This window comes from Mytilus edulis, chromosome 9 (assembly GCF_963676685.1).
Source record: "Mytilus edulis chromosome 9, xbMytEdul2.2, whole genome shotgun sequence".
Taxonomy (NCBI): Eukaryota; Metazoa; Mollusca; class Bivalvia; order Mytilida; family Mytilidae; genus Mytilus; species Mytilus edulis.
Window position 1 is genome coordinate 2,408,069 of NC_092352.1, and position 20,622 is coordinate 2,428,690.

Below are 20,622 nucleotides of genomic sequence, written 5' to 3' on the forward strand. Positions count from 1 at the left end.
CTCCTCTACGGAAATAGAATATTCATCATAACAAGTATAGTTATCCCTTAACTGTGTCCTACATGGCTCTGAAAAAGTCAAATGACTTTCAATAAAAAAAAATCACCTTTTTTATGTGAAAAGGACTAAAACATTGTAGAATCTCAGTTAAAAACCTTTGATGGCTTGCTTATACAAGTTTTGTCTTTTCGTATTCAAGTTGCGTTTTTTTTAAGTTGCTTTCTTATATTTACTCTGGAATAATATAAAGAATTATGTTAAAACTGTCAATCTGAATGGTCATATCGTTGTTTCATATTCTTGAGTATATGTTCACGTTTGTATTTAATGTGGCTTTCATGTGTCTAGATAGAATTCCTGATAAAGGTAAATCTAGAAATAAGGCTTTGGATGAAACAGACTTATGTCATATTAGTTTTATTAATCAGTTTTCGAACACGAATATTGTTGGAGTTAAATTTCCTAAAACATTAAGGAACAGACACATCTACTACGATATTGGATGCTAGAGTAAGCTGTAATCTTCTATTTCATCAGCAGGAACTGGTAATTAAAAACATCACACTAGTAATACAAATAAACATGCATGTATAATTTACTGTATCTTGAACTGCTCTTAGTTGTCTTAGTCTCATTGGACCAACACGAAAATTAACTTGGTCATGTACATATAATCTTCTATTGGCATTCAGTTGATCTCCATTGGAATGGTTTCGTGGAAACAGAAACGGAATAAGGGTCTCATCGATCCATTTGTATAGATTAGATGCAGTTGTAACCTGTAAAACATTTTAATAGTTCTAGACATCTAGATAAAAAGATAATAACAAGAAAATAGAAAGATAAGAACCTACAATTTGTTTTCAATTTTGACATTTGAGAAGCTTTCAATTTAACCCTGAAAAAAGATCTATAACTCTGGCGTGATTACGTTCAAAATGGTAAAATTGAAAAGTATGTTTTGAGCTGACATATAATCTTAGACAGACTTTGACATCGTTTTAAAATGTTTTGTTTTAATGCTTTTCAATAATTGGACTGTTTTTAATTCAATATGACAGATCAGTCTTTTGTAGAGTAAACGCCCGTCTGCACTGTGTCTAAACCACACCGGCAAAAATTGTTCGGACTCGATGGTATCTTACATCCGGAACAATGACGGAACATCAATAGACGGACACTTTTGGATATTGGTAATTATAGTTATACACATTTTCCTAATTATGAAAGGCGTATCCCTTATTTCACTTACCTTCAAACTTATTTTAAATGGAATATAAATACTCAATAGCAAACACTGATATCTCAAAATTTTAAAAATTATGATATTTTTATATAGGTTTTGAGATACCTCACAATATGTGACCCCCCTTTTTTAACATAAAAACTAAATAACGTTTAAACAAAATTTAAAATTAAATGAGATCACCCCTAGTTTTTTGGTGGGGTTCGTGTTGTTTATTCTTTAGTTTTCAATGTTGTGTCATGTGTACTGTTGTTTGTTTGTCTTTTTCATTTTTAGCCATGGCGTTGTCAGTTTGGTTTAGATTTATGAGTTTGACTGTCCCTTTTGGTATCTTTCGTCCCTCTTTTAAAACATCACCAAAAAGTATGCAGAAGTTAAGATTTATATAACTAAGAAGTGTGTAAAGTTTGATGCAATGATGACAAATCGTTTTTGAGATATAGCGGGACATGTTAACAAACCACACTCCTCTTTTACTTACAAATACCTGTAACTCACAAAGATTTAATTTGATTTTCACTAAAAGGTTTATGGATCGTTTGACCATTATAAAAAATAACTTTGTCAAGTTTCATGAAAATTAGATAAGCTGTTCTCAAGTTACGGTGCGACATGTTTACGATGGACAGAAGGATAGCACGGTGGGTATGGTTGTCCTGCGAGAGAACGTACTGTGCTGGTGATTTGGTCCTGACGGGTGCTGGTGGGTCCTGATTCTGTGCTGGTGGGTTTGTTTACATTGTATCAGAACGGCAATAAAACGACTGTTTTGTTGCTTAATTTTTCTCTGATGCGTCATAAGTACCATGCAAAGTATATTACAACAATATAAAATTGCAAAAGTCGTGCAAGTTCGTTAAACGGAATTGTCCTGACGATGTGCTGGTGATAAGAAAAACGGTCCTGGTTCTGTGCTCCTATGTCCTGGTTCTGTGCCTTTATATTTTGGTTAAAAGTGGCAAATATTCAGTCAAGATCATTGATGCTGTACTGTTATTGACTACTAGTAATTAACTGTTGTCTGCTTTCTTGAAATTGACATTGTTATGAATCTGTTTACTGTTATTATGAGAGAAAAAAAAAACCTATTTTTTATTTTTTTTATAATTAACTGTGATTTTATTTATTGGCCTGTTAATGGAACCCTTCTTGCCCCCTTTTAAGATAAGAAAATATGTTTACGATTTTCGGGATTACGATCATTTTGCAAGATCGCCAAAATACGTTGTAATTTATACAATACTTATATAAAGTAGATGATGTTGTATGTTTGTTGTCAATGGACAAATTTCCATAAGAAACCAAAGAAAGTATGTGTTAACAACCATACGTCATTGTACGACCTTCAACAATAACCCATAAAATAAAAATGTAAAAGGTTTTGTATAAAAATGGAGAGCAAAAATATAGAAGAAAGGACTTTCTGAGCGTTTGAATCATATGTCTTAGCCGCTTAAAACACATTTGTTTGTGAAAAATTGAGTGCTGACTATAAGAATGACAATAGCATTGCGTGTTTGTTTGTTTGGTTTTTTTTGGGGGGGATGTGGGATAAGTTAGAGCGAGGTTACAGTGAAAGTGTTAAGCTTGGAATAGTTTCCCGTAAGATTTAAAAGTTGTATTTTAAAAGAAAAATGTATCTTACAGCTATTAAGAATCACTTGCTGTATCTGTAAGATTTTTTCAACATATTTTTTTTTTGTCTGAACGGTTATCAGGTATTTGTTTTCGAAAGTTCGATAGAACACTAAAAAAAATCACTATTTTATGAAAGGGCAGACTAGAATATGTCAGAGAATATGTCAGAGAATGAAGACGAGATAACCTAGAGAACATTAACAAAACTAAGATTTCTTAGCTTTTTCATTTCAAAATTTCAAAATAAATGAATATTTTTGATAAAGAATTACAGGGGAGGAAGTAAACAATGTGTCCTACTTTTCTATATTTAATTATTTTTATGAATAAAAAATCAAATGTGCCTTAATTATGATTGAAAATGAGTAAATGGAAAAACTACCAAACTAAAATACATTTTTATTTTAATATTAGTAATATCACTAAGCTTTTAAGTTTTGTGTGTCAAACACACCATCTCTGTAGTAATGACTCCTTATTAAGATATTTCACATCTCCATTTTTTTTCTGCATTTTTTTATATTTTGAATTCTTAGTATTATTATATTAAAATGTAGACTTAATTTATATTTAAAAAAACTGAATCTAAAGCCAGATAAATCAAACATTTTTGTTTCTATCTATCCGTTTTCAGGACTTTAACAATCAACGTAAACACGCCTGGAAAGTAAAATGCGTACTCGGCTGTCTGTAATCGACCATTTTTAGACACTCTCCTAAAAAACAAGCCGGGGTGGGGGTTCAGAGATGCAAATTAAGTACTTAGATCAATATTTTATATTTTCGTGTACGGTTTATCGCCCCCTCCTGTGGCCTGTCAATTACGAAAATGTGCAAACTGCAATAGTATCAAAACAGCACAGACAATGAATAATAAGAGATATAATTTTGTACATTGACATGTATCAAGGGGAAACTTCTTGCAAAGCATTATTATTTATAGTTCATTATTGTATTTAGTAGAAAAAGAGAGTTTGGTGAAAATAAAATCACTATTTTTGTAGAAAATTCACAGACCTTTGTACAGAAATTTTTGTTATGTTTAGCATGGGATCAACACAAGGGTACATTATCCTTAAAAATCTATTTAAAAGTATTTGAAACTAACGTTTGCTTTGTTAATTGTGCCTTCAATTTCAAAAATTAAAATATCTCGTAACTTCATACTATCAATTGAGTATAAAACAAGTAAATAAGTTTAAAAAAGAAATTCTTAGATTAAACACCTAGATTTAACTTTAAAAAGTCATAACAGTTTCAAACACTACAAATCTACACACACAAATAACTGGCTTAATTTCAACTGATTTTCAACCCGAATCGCTATAAGATCATATATAAGCTCAACTGTATCGAGGGATCGTGTGAGGTTCATTTATTGTCTTGGCGTCCGTATTACAATGACCAAATGTTACCAAAAGATTTTTTCAAGAGTGAATCTAGGAAAAACAATATTCATCAACAAACCAGACCACCGTCTGTTAAAATGTATTCGAGTTTTTAGTTACAGCCGATTCCATTGAGTATGTAGGCAAATGTTATATCTTTGGTTAGCTTGCTTGTTAGCTAAACCGTGAAGTCATTGTTAGGTAAGGTCTATACCCTCCTTTCGAATTAGCCTGGTCCTACAGACAGAAAGATGTGTCATTTGTCGGACTAGTCTACTCTTAAAGTAGGGTAGTTTACATAACCTAAGAATGACTTTTCTGTTCAGCAAGCAAGATAACCAAAGATATTCCCTTTGTCTACACACTCATTGAAATCGGCTTTAATATTGCAAATGTTCAAGCAATTAGGGCAAAACTTACCGAGTAAAAAAAATCAAAATGTCTATCACCTTGCACATTTCAGAAAATTCAGATCAGATAACGAAACTGGGTCCAGCAACATTTATAAGCAATTTAAGATTTTGACCCTCACAGTTTCCATTCACCACAAATATTCTCGTTACAACGAATCAAATACCAGTTGCAGCCTTTTGTTTATCTATTAATATATGTATACGGATAAAGTTATGAAAGGCAGCAGGGTCACCAGGGTGAGGAGTCCATGTCATCTGAAATAAATGCTAAGCATAGATCTAGAAAGTGGCAGATAATCATGGCATTAAAAAAACTCTCTTCTTTTCGACTTTTTTCGAACAAATTGACACATAAAATGAATTATATAGTATTATGGAATTTTTAACTTGTGTTCAATTCATTGGTTACACCTTTTACTAGGATAACAGTCCTGTCAAGTATGAGCTGGGTAAAATATTTCAGAAAAGAAGATGGAAATGTGAAAGTTTCCGTGCGTCAGGTGCAACAGCATACGAACAGCTAACATGTCTCGTCAGGGTGGAAGCTAAAAAGTCCATGAAAATTTGATTTAAAACCTTTATTCGTTCCAACAAAGATATTGTGATTTTGTTGAGGATTTAACCATCTACGACAACAAAATTTCTTTTTTTTTAGAATTTACAGCTCTTCTATAAATACATGCAAAGCAAACCATTGATTAAATTGCTTGCTATGATTGTTTGGATGTTTGTAAACGACAGGTAAGTAGTCTGTTTACTATATACTACAATTTATTTGGAAAATAAACATTAACTTCAATTCCTGTCAGTTTGTATTTGTCCAATCAAATCCCAGTATGTATTGAAACTCCGCCTACCTATTGTTTGAAAACATCCAAGCAAACATAGCAAGCAAGTCAATCAAAGTTTTTTTTTGCATGCTTTTATAGAAGAGCTGTACTATATAATGCAAGGAAGCGTTTAAGTCTTTCGCCAAAAAATACTATCAATTTCTTTTTGTCCTATGTAAACTTACGTACCATTTCCTTCCATTAATGATCATTAAATTGAACTGTAAAATATTGCTTGGTACCTTCTTAATTCCTTTATGAGTCTTATGTAAACATAATTATGACAATAACTGTTGTGAGAACAAGATTCACTGCACACTTTTAAAGTTCTGCTTCATCAAACATTAAAATGTGAACTTAAGTTTTGAGACTTTTTTAATCTACACGATTGGGATTTTTGTATATGAGAACATGGTTTATCTATTAGTTAAAAATGCGGCTTTGAACTAGCTTTCTGTACCTGCAAGCATCCGTATAATAATGTGTGTCTTTGTGTTATTATTTTATGTAATAAATTGTTGTGTTGGTACACCACTGTAACAATGAAGGAGGAAATGAGAAGGGTTGGTTGGGTGGAAGTGGGGAGGGGTATGCGGAGCGCTAACAAACATGTCTATGCGGCATTGGCTTTGATCATTGTTAAAGCATCAATGTAAGGGGCATTTAAAATATCTTAATAAAACTATTCTTATTTTAGATACTATATATTGTTATCTGATATTGGACGAAAGATGTTGCCCTTTTATGTAATTATTTAATACAAGTTACGATCATTTCAAAACACATATTAAACAGCCAAATGGATGCACAAGAGCTAAAATAGGAGTCATAGATCCTATTGACAACAATTATCTGCCCAATTTTATTGATTTTGTAACATTTGTTTCAAATATGACCAACTTCTTATCCAAAATCACCAGCACCGTATCAGGACCCACCAGCACAATGACAGGACCCACCAGCACAGTATCAGGACATGAATAAATTGAGAAAATGCTAAATGTTAATAAATTGCAATGTTTTTTCACAAAATAGTTTTGTCGCGTGGATTGCGGTATAGAAAGCGGACTCTATGAGCATTTTTGTTTTATTTTTTCAGTTCGAGATTTTCTGAAAATGAGCATTTCTGTGTTACGCTTACTGAAAAAGTTTAGAGGGTCAACTTTTTAATGGTTTACATATGAACCCATAAGAAACAAAATTGAAAAATCTCAACCGTTTTCTTCCATTTTTTATGAGTGAAAACGTCAAAAATCATTATTTTCGTCTTTGTTTACATTTTTTCATTGATCACCAGCACCCGTCAGGACCAAATCACCAGCACAGTACGTTCTCTCGCAGGACAACCATACCCACCGTGGATAGACGGATGGACGGACAGACTGACTGATAGATTGAGGAGGAACGGAAGGATGTCAATAATGTGTCGGGCGTGTAAAAATGCAAAGAAATGAAAAAACTCTCAATTAAAGGTTAATAAGTTTTATAAGAATATCAGCCAAGTCGACTTATTTGTATATCTTGTCTTCGTAATCCTATATCATTTTTGCTATATTACTTTTATATATGTTTGAAAATAACAGATAAAAATTGATAAAAAGAACTTTAAGTTCGTCATTTATGGGCAATGCAATAAGATGTAATATGAGAATTTTGAAGTAAATGGACAAATGGTAGAGCTCAACATTTTTAAGATAATCATCTGGCCCTTTTGAATTTTCTATGTTTACGGCTGTTTTTAAACAATTGACATCATGCACTTGCATGTCCTCCGCTATGTTAATTTTTCAGCCATGACGGCCATATTGGTTGACAATAGGGGTCACAGTAAACTTTTTAAAACTGGATACCCTAATTATAATTAAAAAAAGACACATGATTTTAGATAAGGTTTGTTCAATTCAGCCTAATAATTTTAGATGAGAAAATGTATGTAAAAAATTGTATTGAAAGATAATGAACGACAAAATTGCACTGTTCTTGAATTTAAAAAAAAATTGTGTAACAACTGAAAATTTCAAATTTCCCCAACGAGATAACTTGATCGGACATAGCAAACAACTTCACTGGCCTTTCTTTTTAACAAAACAAAAATACATATGATTTATAGTTAAGTGTATGCAGTGGCATGTTACAAATGCTTAAATAATCGCAATTCAATTTATTTTGAAGGTCTGTAAGATAAAACAAAAATGGTCAAAGAATCTTAACAAATTGTTTATGGAAACATTTAAGTCGAGGTCTAATGAATCCTGCCAGACGGACATGAACACGTACATTCTAATTTTTAAAACAAACAACACAAACTTACCAATAAATCAAAGAAATAAGTTCATTCTCTCATGAATCTTTATGTGGCCAAAGGAAAATAATATAGAAATGAGGTCAAGGGCAACGACAGTGGTCATATGGCAAATAGAAAATCAATCGTTTGGTCTGTGTTCCATACTTGTATATGTTGCAGTCAAACCTTCTAACTTTTGACATATGTAGCTTTATACAAATAGTTCAAACACTATGAATTCGAATCAATTGGTCTCGTTTGTTTAAAAATATCAATGCGAATGTTTATAATAAACATTATCAAACCCACATAATCCGATTTCGCGGGTGTCCCTGTTTTCTTATTTCTTACAATATTTTAATACGGTATACAATTTATAAGATAAGTGGCGAATCTAGAAGACGTATAGGTTGCAAGCTCTCGATTCCACCTTTGATTGACAAAACTATATTGATTCATGTATTTAACGATTTTGTAACGCAAAAAATAGTGAAAATATTGTTCCGACTCGTACGCTCGGTGGTATGTAAAAGCTGTTCGAATTACGTCCACTTTGAAATAAACTGAATCCGTCTGTCCGTATGTATTGTCAAAATGTATTGACCAACGTCAGTGTACAATCATCATAACACAATGGCGACAGTACAAACCCGTTTATTTATGGTAATGTTTACCATGGAAGTAATATTTAAATATCACTTCCATGGGTTAATATTTAAATATTAGTTCCATGGGTTAACAAAATAATTATTATTGAATTTTGTCGATGACATGAGACTAGTATACTTATTTATACAAAGTAGTATAGTTACAATTAGTGATAAATAAATTTTATTTTTAATGCATGGTAGTTGTAATCCATTTCTTCCTATAAACATTCATTTTCTATGTCGATTATGCATGCATTGTCTCTTATTATCAACGTTTATCCTTAAGAAGATTTATTTTAACGATCATAGAAAAGATTACATAACTGAAATGATTAGAATACTTATAAAGGTGTCCATTCTATTGTGCAAGAAAATCACATACAATGTACAAACCACATCAGGGTTGATTAAATAAAAAACACAAGTTCTGATCCACTATCATGGAATGATATATCACATGAGATAATTGATCATCTTATTCTATTAAGTAACAAAAAGAGGGACGAAAGATACCAGAGGGACAGTCAAAGTCATATATTGAAAATAAACTAACAACGCCATGGCTCAAAATAAAAAAAACAAACAGACAAATAATAGTATAGAAGATGAAAGACTAAGCAACACGAACCCAACCAAAAAAAAACTGAGGGTGATCTCAGGTGCTCCGGACGGTTGAACAGATTCTGCGTCACATGTGGCAATCGTCGCTTTGCTTAAGTTATTACAAATCCGGTAAATAGTCTTATTCGGGAGGACACATTAGTGAAAAGGGAAGGTATTGTTGCTACGACATAACGAACAAATCGATATCATTTGTGAACGATGATTCCTTAACGGTCAACCAACTCATGATGGCGTCCTTAAAATTTACGAAGGAATGATTTCAACTTCACCATTTGGATCTCTTGGTTTTATTCCTTCTTAGTGAGCAGTAATAATCTATCAGGAAAATCATGATAGGAAATACAAGTCCTTGAATATTGTATCAATTGGGAGATATATACTCCGTATGCAGGCACTGCTGGAATGTTGCTACATAGAATTGGAAAGCTCACAATTGGGAAGCTAAAATCATCTCTTTTGTCGTAATGTTTTGTTTTGTTTTCAACCGACCCTCATTGTCAATTTCTAGATGTCAGATAGGGGTCACCAGTGAAACAGGTTCTGCTTACCCTTCTAGAAAACCCTGAGTATAAAGTTATAACAGTTTTAATTTTACTGCACCTAATTTAGTTAAACATCATCAATATGTTCGCACAAAACGTCTTTTTCGCTTTATATTCGTGGCTCTACTCTGTTTTCTTCTTTTTAGCAAGCTGTTGTCTCTTTGACACATTTCCCGTTTTGTTTTCGTAAACGCCATGGACAAATTTTTGTCGTTTTGCGATTTTCTTGGGATGCCTTTTGCGATAGAAATCTGCGCTATTGCTTGCTTCAACAGTATCCATAACATCGATTTATATATATACAACTCGTCTAAACATAAACCCAACAATATTAGATCTGTAAATTTGCTTTCGCAAAATTTTTGTTCTTCCCTCGCTGGGATTCGAACCCATGCTACTGAGATATCTAGACACCGAACCGTCTGCACTGTATCCGGAGAGCTAGACCACACAACCACCTTGGCTTCACAAAATAATAAAGCTTTCGGTGGCCGTATGTTACCTTTCCTCGTCAGTTTTAATCTGTATATATATATTCTGTATTTCATCAACGGCGTGCTAGGTTTATAGCGGTAACCAAGAGTAAAATTGCTTAAATCATTGATTTGATGCAAAAATTAATGACGTTTGCAGGAATCCCTTCCCTACGATTAATCAGAAGTAAAATATTATAAATATTGAACTGCAAGGAAAGCTCTAAACGGATAACAACTGTCATATTCTTGACTCTGTGCATGCATTTCTTTATATAAAAATAATGGATAAGATATGGTTTATATTTTTTAGTCTTTTATAACCGGCACATGGCATGGATAATACTTGAATCCTATCCATCAGACGTACAAGTTCCGTAGTTTACTTATGTATGATTGCATAATAAGTTGCATATGTTTTAATGTTATGACTTCAGCATTTGTATATAAACGGTTTATGCTGCAATTATGGATGCCCAACCTCATAAATGTGACAGCTTTACGACAGATGATCGGCATTGAATTACCTTTGGTTTAAAAAGCTGACGCCATAATTAATATGCACTTTTATTTTTAAGTGACCATACTTAAACAAAACGACATCAACACTTCGAAATAATTTATCGGCGAGTTGCGCAGAATAAATAACATATACCGATTTGATTGGTCAATTTCAGTTCAAAGAATGATGTTCCCAATTTATATGCCCGTTTATGAGACATTTTTTCCTTGAATCAAATATTGTTTATGCAAGCGACATTGTCAGTTCAAGGTTTTGGAAAAGGTCTCTTGAATATAGAAAGAAAAATACGTTTAAAAAGGTAGGTTACTTTTGAACATTTGTTTTTATCTCCAGGCTTTCTCCTTGCTGAATTGGTTACGACTTTATTATGATGATTAAAATTTACATGACAAACATTTGACATGTTGTATTTAGATGTAGGGCGATCAGATTTATTTCGGGTATTTAAAAGGATGTTTGCTCCTATTATTTTTTTAATTTTTGCCAGATATTGAGAATCATCTAGTTTTATCCATGTAGTGCCATTAAAAAATATTCCAACTCCTACTTTTCTTTTCATAATTTTATAATAAAGTTGAAAAAGCCATATTTGAAAATCCTATAAAATCCATGTTATTGTTTCCTAATTTTTAAAAGAAAAAGGGTTTTAATATTAAATGTATAAAAGGTCTACAGAGATTTTTTTCTCGCAAATTTTAATTGACTTATATCTCGTAAACAAGCACACAGGCCTTAATTTTTTCTGCTTTTTTAGTTTCATTATTTGTATATTATCACTTTATAATAGTCTTTTAAAAAGTTTGTTGTTGTGAAACAGAGTAGCAAACATCCTTCAAAACGATCTGCATTGAATCCGGGTCACCGATATATCCCTTAGCAGGAATAAATATTACAAAACTGTCAATACCTTTCATTGAGCATACAATTGATTTTAATCTTATCTAATTTATTGATGTATTATGTATTCTTAATTGTATATAAAATTGTCAATTTAAACAGAATAAATTTTACGGTTCAAATTGTCAACTTCCATTCAGAATACAGAATACCTAAACACATAGGTACACAAGTTATTCTGTTTAGATTTATATAAGGTTACATTTTTCATGTTTGTGACTTTCAATTTGAATGTCATAATGAAATGACATGTTGAAAAATATGCAAATTATATATTATTTGTATTCCAGTAGCAAAGACTAACAAACTCGGAACCAAGAATGATAAATGTTATCACAACCTTCATTATCAAATAAATGCTCCTTTTTTATTTGAACAGAATAATAATCATTGATTTAAAACATAAACTCACCAACAATACCAGGAATCTAATAAGATACATCAGACGTGCATTTTGTCTACAAAATACTCATCTGTGGCGCAAGAATAATAAATAGATGAAGGACCAATATTAAATACAAAGTTAAAGTTCGCTAAAACTTTTTAAATCCGTAAAATGTGCCTAATATGGCCGATGAAATATATGCTTTGGGTAGAAATGTCGAATTGTAATAAATAATTAGAATATGTTTTATAAAGTACATTTGCAAGAAACGAACATTGTTGTGATGTAATTGTAATAATAATGTAATATTTGACATGCCGGCTCAGAGTAATTGAATCAATGGAAATATAAAAATCAAGGAAAATATAGGAAACTGTAACTGATAATAACTTTGATATAAAGTCTTTCCCTTTTAATGCATTATTTTATAAGTTATACATTTGAATTGGATATGTATGTTATTGCCCTTATGTAATAAAGAAAGAGGAATCGAAATATTTCAGTTTGGCTAACAATTATAATTATTCACTCATTTTGTAGCGTGAACCATTATGTCTAGACATACTTTTTTACAAGTGTACCTTCTAGCTGTTATAGTATACTATAATTTCCCTAATGCTGTAACATGCAAAGGCACTGCAACATGTGAATATGTGGACGAACAAATTGAGGAATTGAAAAACAATTTAGGTAGAAAATTGTTTGTTTAAATGTTGGAATGTTTAACAGAACTACTGCACGTTACCAACTCTATTTATTTAAACATGCCGTTCACAACAGAGGCTAATCATAATAATATATAATTTTATTTATATATTTCTTGATGCAGTTATAAATAAAGGCAACAGTGGTATACCGCTGTTAAAAAGTAAAATCATAAAAATACAGAATTCCAAAAGAAAAGTCCCAAATCAAATGGCAAAATAACGGCTCACCAACATCAAACGGCCAAAAAAAGGGTCACCCACATCACCTTGTAGAAAATGGTGCTTTAAACCTCAATTTAAGAATGAGTAAAAAGTAAAATCACAAAAATTCTGAACTCAGAGGAAAATCTAATCGGAACGTCCATAATCACATGGCAAAATCAAATGACAAAACACATCAAAAAGGAATGGACAAGAACTGCCATATTCCTGACTTGGTACAGGCATTTCAAATGTAGAAAATGGTGTATTAAACCTGGTTTCGTAGCAGTAAACATCTCATTTTGTTGACAGTCTCATCAAATTCCGTTATATTTACAATGATGCGTGAACTAAGCAGACATAATAAATAAAATAGTCAAAATATGGGTACAGCAGTCATCATCGTGTAACAATTTAAAAAAGAACAAACATCAATCTACAAACACATTCATTGATTTGCGTGTCTGACGTCAGAAAATTGTATGCGTCACATATTTTTGTCATTCAATGTTTATACAAACAATTTTAAAATTTCACATTGGCAATGTTAGCATACAGGGTTAAAAAATCAAAAGTATTTAAGAATTAATTTCGGAAATAGATCGAGATTTAAAATAGTCCAAAAGTTGTATGGAATTTATAACAACCCACAGATAGTTCATTTCACTGCGCGATTGAATAATTTTGACGTTTGTGGTTCAACGTATTTCTAATTCATAATAGAAATATATCATAATGACTTATTATAGAACAATATCATACCGACAGAATCGTTTAAAGTACAGAGTCAAGTTATAAGAACCAAAGAAACACAAAAAGTCGCATATACAAAACACAGCAGCAAAACATGAAAGATAATGCAAACACATTGACGGGATGTTAAAGTACCGAGCCACGTTAAATGGATATCTCATTAAACAATCCAACAGTAAAAGTAATATTAATAATAGAACAAAGACAAATGAAAGAACAATATAATATGTTGTTAAGATGATAAACAACATCAGTACGCAGAATCTATACATCACGACCATCATGTATTATTTGTGAAGTTAAATAAAGGCAACAGTAGTATACCGCTGTTCAAAACTCATAAATCCATGGACAAAAAACAAAATCGGGATAACAAACTAAAACCGAGGGAAACGCATTAAATATAAGAGGAGAACAACGACATAACACTAAAATGTAACACATATAGACAAAATTAATACGGAATATTTATCAACAAGGTATTGGGACCTTCCGATGAACTTTTTTAGAAAAAGGACGAGACGTTCTTTGACATACCCGTGGTTTATCAATTTTCTGCTTAGACACTGATGACGTTTTAGAAAGTCTGAGTATGAGCTACAAGCTCTTGAATATCGAATAAGTTGGTAAATATCTATACCATATGCAGGTGAAGTTGGTTTATTGCTACTTGAGATGTCTAAAGTTAGATTAGACATATTAAGAATGAAAATAGTTCCATTATTTGGTGAGTTTTTTCGAGGCAGTTCACTTGAAACTCTTTTAATGTTAAAGTAGCCAAAAATCATATGAATGAAAATAAATCAAACGCTTTCAACACCTAAATGTGTTTTTTACCAATAAGATTGTACTAGAACTTTGACTTGGTACAGGCATTTTCTGATGTACAAAATGGTGGATTAAACCTGGTTTGAAAGCTAGCTAAACCTCTCATTTGTATGAAAGTCCATTATATTGACAACGATGTGTGAATAAAACAAACAGACACAATAGGCAAAAATGTCCCAATAGGGGGACAACAGCCACACAAACCCCACTAAAACTGGGAGTGATCTCAAGTGCTCCGGAGGGTAAACAGATACTGCTCCACGTGTGGCACCGGTCTTGTTGCTCATGCTATAAAAAAGGCATAAATAGTCTAATTCGGTAGGTGACATTCGTGAAAAGGCCACAGAATAGTAGAAACGACACAGGGAACATATCAGATGTCATATTTGAAACGGTTATTCCATAACTTGTGAGGGCGTCCGTAAAATTTACGAAGTGATGATTTCAACTTCATCATTCGAAACTCTTGGATTAAAATAAAAAGGTCACCATTGGAAAGCTGAAATCGTCTATTTTGTCGTAAAGTTTGGTGTTCAACCGACCCTTATTTTCAATTTCTAGATGTAAGTCTTATCAAATGACAAAATCAAAAGCTCAAACACGCCAAACAAATTGATAACACCTGTCATATTCCTAACTTGGTATAGGCATTTTCTTATGTAGAAAATGGTGGATTAAACCTTGTTTTAAAGCTAGCTTACCCTCTCACTTGTATGACAGTCGAATCAAATTCCATTCTGTTGACACCGATGTGTGAACTAAACAAACATACATAAAGGGTGAAAATGTAAAAAAAAATAGTGGTGCAGCAGTCAACATTGTGTTATAATCTTAATCACTATAAATACCAGCAAATATGTAATAAAGAAGCGCAAAATGGCATATACACCAAGAACATTAGCAAAAAAAAAGAATACACCATAGTACAATAACACAATAATGGGATGTATAAGTACAGAGTCACGTCATATAAGTATAAAAAAAAACATTAAAAACAAAGGCAGGCGCATAACTGCGGCGGGGTTAAACATGAGATCTCAACCCTTCCCCTATACCTCTAGCCGATGTAAAAAAAAAGTAAACGCATTACATTACGCACATTAAAATTCAGTTCAAGAAAAGTCCGAGTCTTATGTCAGAAGATGTAACCAAAGAAAATAAACAAAATGACAATGATACATTAGATAACAACAGACTACTAGCAGTTAACTCACATGCCAGCTCCAGACTTCAATTAAACTGATTGAAAGAGTATGTCTTCATCATATGAATATCAGGCAAAATCCTTCCCGTTAGGGATTTATTATCGTACACTCATAACATATATGAGAAGAACATAACCCGTGTCATGCCAACAACTGGTTTTTGAATAAATGCGTTTAGTTCCGATGCAAAGACCCTATAAGTGAATCAATATTAACGCCAAAATATGCAATCTTTAATGACCTGACAACAGTATCGTAACTATATCCCTTCTTGATAAGTCTATTTAATGGTTTTATTAACTTCTGAGGTGAATAATGACATTTTTGTGCTTTAAAAAGAATATTTCCATAAAAAATTGGATGAGAAATACCTGAACGTATAAGAAGTCTGCATGTTGAGCTATATTTACGAATGATGTCCTTGTACCGATGATAAAACTTAGTAAATGTTTTGACTAGTTTGTGATATCGGAAACCCTGGTGTGATAATTGTTCAGTAATATATAAATTTTTCTCGTTAAAATCTAAAACATAGTTACATACATGAGCGAATCGTACAAGTTGAGATATATAAACACCGTAAGATAGTGACAAGGGAACGTCACCATCTAAAAATGGATAATTAACGATAGGAATTGAAAAATCATCTCTTTTATCATAAATTTTAATATTAAGCTTTCCGTTACTGATATAGATATCAAGATCGAGGAAAGGCTACTTTAACACTAAAAGGGTTCGAAGTGAATTGCCTCAAATTTATTTTCTACAAATAATGAAACTTTTTTTCATTTTTAATATGTCTAAAATAACTTAAGATATATAAACAAGTCGTAGATTGTGGTTTTCTGTGACGTTGATTCATTGATATGACGCATAGTGTATAATTCGTTTGTGTTTTCCAGGTATATTGGTGTAAATTCATGGACGATGTACGTTTGCATTCTGCGGTTTATTAGTTGATATGTATTACATTATTATCCTTATATTTCTTTCTATGTCATGAGTGTTCTTCAATCTTTTTGCACTTTATTCCTGTTGCCATATAAGCGGGAGATTTGGCTAGCCAGACAAACCTGGTTGAAGCCATTATTGTTTTTATATAACATGTTATGTATCAATTCAGGAATATGACCGTTAGAATCAAATAGTTCCTTGCTTTGTATCTTGGCGTTTGTTTTTGTTGAAGTTCAGTTGTTTTCCTATTATTGTTGATTTTTCACCCCTCATTTTCAGTTTTTAAGCTGGATTTTGCTTTCTCTATTTCGATTGATAACAATTGTACAGCGGTTTTCTTATGTTGGCTTTGTTTAAGAGGAGCAAAAGATACCAGAGGGACAGCCAAACTCATAGATCGAAAATAAACTGACAACGCCATGGCTAAAAAAGAAAAAGACGAACACACAACTAATAATAAGTAGGACAAAACATAGAAAACTAAAGACTAAGCAACACTGTAGTTATAAAGACATAAGCTACTGCGGTAGTGTAAGTTACAATGACGCACAGATGTATTGAATTTTTCCGTTTGGTATTGTCTTATTTATCTTCGATGTTTTGTATGTCGCCTGCTTTGTTTAGGCTTGTTTTGTCTCATTCTCAACTCTATGCTAAACATGGAATCAAACACAAATGTATTATCGAGAAAAGAAAGGCAAAGTTAAGTTCTTATCATTCCAATAAAACACTATCATGTGTGTGTATTATTTTGTGTCATATGAATAAACACTGTTTTTTTTTTTCTTTTTTCTTTTATCGCCATTGTACATAATATTTCATTTGCATAAACTATTCTTTGTAGATTGGGATTAAAAGTTTAGGTACATCTTGCATGTTGTGTTTGTTAGTCAATATGAAGATGTTACGTATACAAATCAAATATCGTCATACGTTTTTTTTTTTGCTGATATCGTACATGTTTTTACTTTTCGTTATATGCAATTGGAGGTACTCAAAAAACATAACTTAGTTGTTGAGGGTTTGTTATAGGAACAATTGCTGTTGACTTGTCTTGTTTGTGATTGCATATAAACATTTGCATCTTGGTGTCAAACGACCATTATGCATCATTATGCTAATAATCTAAACGTTTTCTAGTTTGGCGAAGAATGTTTCTGTGAAAACAAACTAGATGTTGACAGGTACCCACCAAAACTAGACTAGGAATGCACAACTCAATTTTCAGGAGAGCCCAACAGGATGTGTGGAGGAACGTGGAGGATGTTCATCTATACAGGTATGGAGGTATATTGATTTGTGTTGTTGTGATGTTTGTGTTTAAAAGTCACGATTATGACAGTTGTTTCCAAAAAGATGGTTTTCAAATACCATCAGTTGAAAAAACACACAATATAATTACAATAGAAATATATAGACAAACAACAATCGACAAAACACTATTAAATGAATGAAAAATCCTACAAAAATCAACAGAAAAGTTAGGTGCGCCAGAAATATCTGCAGTTTAAATTCTAATTATGAGAATTACGCGTTACTATTTATACAATCCCTTTGAAAGAGAATACGGCTTGAATAGATAAATGATATACCCGTATGTCACTTATAAACAAATAAGACAAAAGCATCTATCACGAAAACCACTAGAATGTATAGCATGAGCAACGGGCAACCTATAACAGTTAAAACTAAAAATATACATGTATGAAAAAGGAGATGTGATACAATGTATGATAGTCAATGGGAAAACATTTGATTGAGTTATAAGCTAGTTCAAATGACACACAAATTAACAATTTTATTGAACCTATATGCTGAGAGTACCATGAGAGTGCGCATGCCGGTCATAGAGGTCACTGCGTAAATAGGTCTAAAGAGGTCAAATCATGGATTTAATCCTCCGTTAAATTCGTAGAAAATATTGGATATATAAGTTGATTTTAAATGGATATTATGATTTTCGTAATTTAAGGAATACGATCTTTAAATTGATACATAGTTTTGGATTTTATCTATTCTCGATGTGTTTTGAATGTGATGGATAACTTTGTCACGTTGTCGCCAATGTAACTTTAACATAATGGCTGACCAATCGAGCATAAACTCGTTACAAGAAGTTTCTGGCCTGGCCAAGAATAGTTCGAATACTGACAAAAGTTGCATTCCAACAAGGCTTATTTCGCCTTGTTATAATATCAATGACGATATTAATGATAACGTTTTTGAAGCAACTGTTGAAAACGCCGCGTTTGGAGGCGGAGCTTCAGCTGTCAATCATGACAGAGTGCCGGAAGTGATACCGGATGTTTACAACATTTTGTTGCAAAATCAAATTCTCATGCAAAACATGATGAAAAAACAGATGTTTTCGACTACTGATAGTAGCCACAATGTAAATAAAAACAATTCTAGAAAATCGGCGACGATTTCTAGGACACCAGCACCTGTGGTGAAGAAACATAATAAACATCATGACGATTATCAATCGCAGCTGGACAAATTATTTGATGTAAATAATAACAAATCTGAACAATCAGAACAACTATATTCTGATATATCAAGCGCTGAAAGTAATGACGAGAGTGTCTATGACAGCGATGACGATTGTTCAGGAGATGAGGAACTTGCCGAAAATACTAGCAAGAAAAATGACAATGTTAATGTCCTAGAATCTATGTAAGATTTTATCAGTACAGAGGAACTGTCTGGGCCAAAGATAAACAATGATCTGGCCGGTTACATGAACCAAGGACTTAGAACAAGACCTAATGAAGACAAACTTAAAGAACTTACCCAAAAATATAACAAGCCTGCAAATGTTAGCAGCCTTAAAGTTCCTAGAGTAAATTTAGGTGAGATTATAAGAATATATAACTATAATTATAAATGTTTACTGTAACCAAACTTACTATAGTTATCACAGAAATAAATCAAGATATAAAACAATGTTTTTCCAGCAGAGCTGATCTAACTGTGACATATATATTACATAATGTAAATAAGTAAAATGTGTCTGATCATAGGTTTATAAAACTGTGTTTATAAAATACTATTATTTAGTATTGGTTCAACACAATCCAAAATAAATATATAAATATATTATACATGTACTATTTCTAGGTCAAGATTATGAAACTATCAATAATTAATAAATTAAATTAATAATAATTGTAGGCATTTGGAGACAAATGACAACAAGAAATAAAGATGTTGATCTCAAGTTGCAACACTTACAGAATTTGCTTTCAAAGGCAGCCTGCCCCATGATGTACATGATGGACATGTTTCTACAAAAATCATCAACCCAAAAACCTATAACAATACAAGAGGTGCAATCTTACACTGTTACATGTAAGGATACTTACCAAATGCTGCAAGCATCTTTCAGCGAAATAACTTTCAGACGTAGAAGTTTTATAAAAGGTGACATACAGCCACAATATAAAGCGTTTTGTGATGATGCAACACCTGTTACAGACATGTTATTTGGAGACGACATTAAAGAGAAAATAAAAGAAATGGATGCCGAGAACAGTGTCTTTAAGAAAGTTGGCCATGAGAAATCAACTGGATTTCATCAATCCGCCAGAGGGCGAGGTGGGTCGTCTCACAAATTTGGAAAGAAAAAGCGCAAAATTGATGGTGGCAAGCCCAAGGCACATGTACCGAACAAAAAACCAAAATACAATTAAAAACCAATTGTTTAAAGAACAATTGAAGGTCTTTCCACCAATAAGGATCTATTTTGATATGAAAATATTAAAATTCAGTTGAAAATGTCAGTTCCTATGGCTAAATGATATATAAATATGAATTTCAAGCAAAGGTCAAAATCTAGAACGTCAAATTAACCTATGACCTTGACCTCAATTTCAAGGTCATAAACCAAGGATCCCGAATTAAAAGACCCTAGGTCTGTATTATGTATGGTTCATTAGTAATATCACTTTACGCATAATTCTAAATATAACAGGGGCAAAAATCCCATTTATTCTCTTCGCACCCTTCCAATCAAAATTTATAAGTTACGACATGTCGCAACTAACAATTTAGTAAAAATAATTTGTTGAAATCTTATAAG

General features: G+C 32.3%; 1 protein-coding gene across 1 annotated transcript; it reads left to right on the forward strand.

The window, feature by feature from the left end:
* The first annotated feature begins 18,334 nt into the window (after positions 1-18,334).
* Positions 18,335-20,233, forward strand: LOC139489378 (uncharacterized). The gene is made up of 2 exons (XM_071275690.1): positions 18,335-19,393; positions 19,716-20,233. Exons 1-2 carry the CDS (start codon positions 19,282-19,284, stop codon positions 20,231-20,233), a joined length of 630 nt encoding a protein of 209 aa, XP_071131791.1. The 5' UTR covers positions 18,335-19,281.
* Positions 20,234-20,622: the final 389 nt, after the last annotated feature.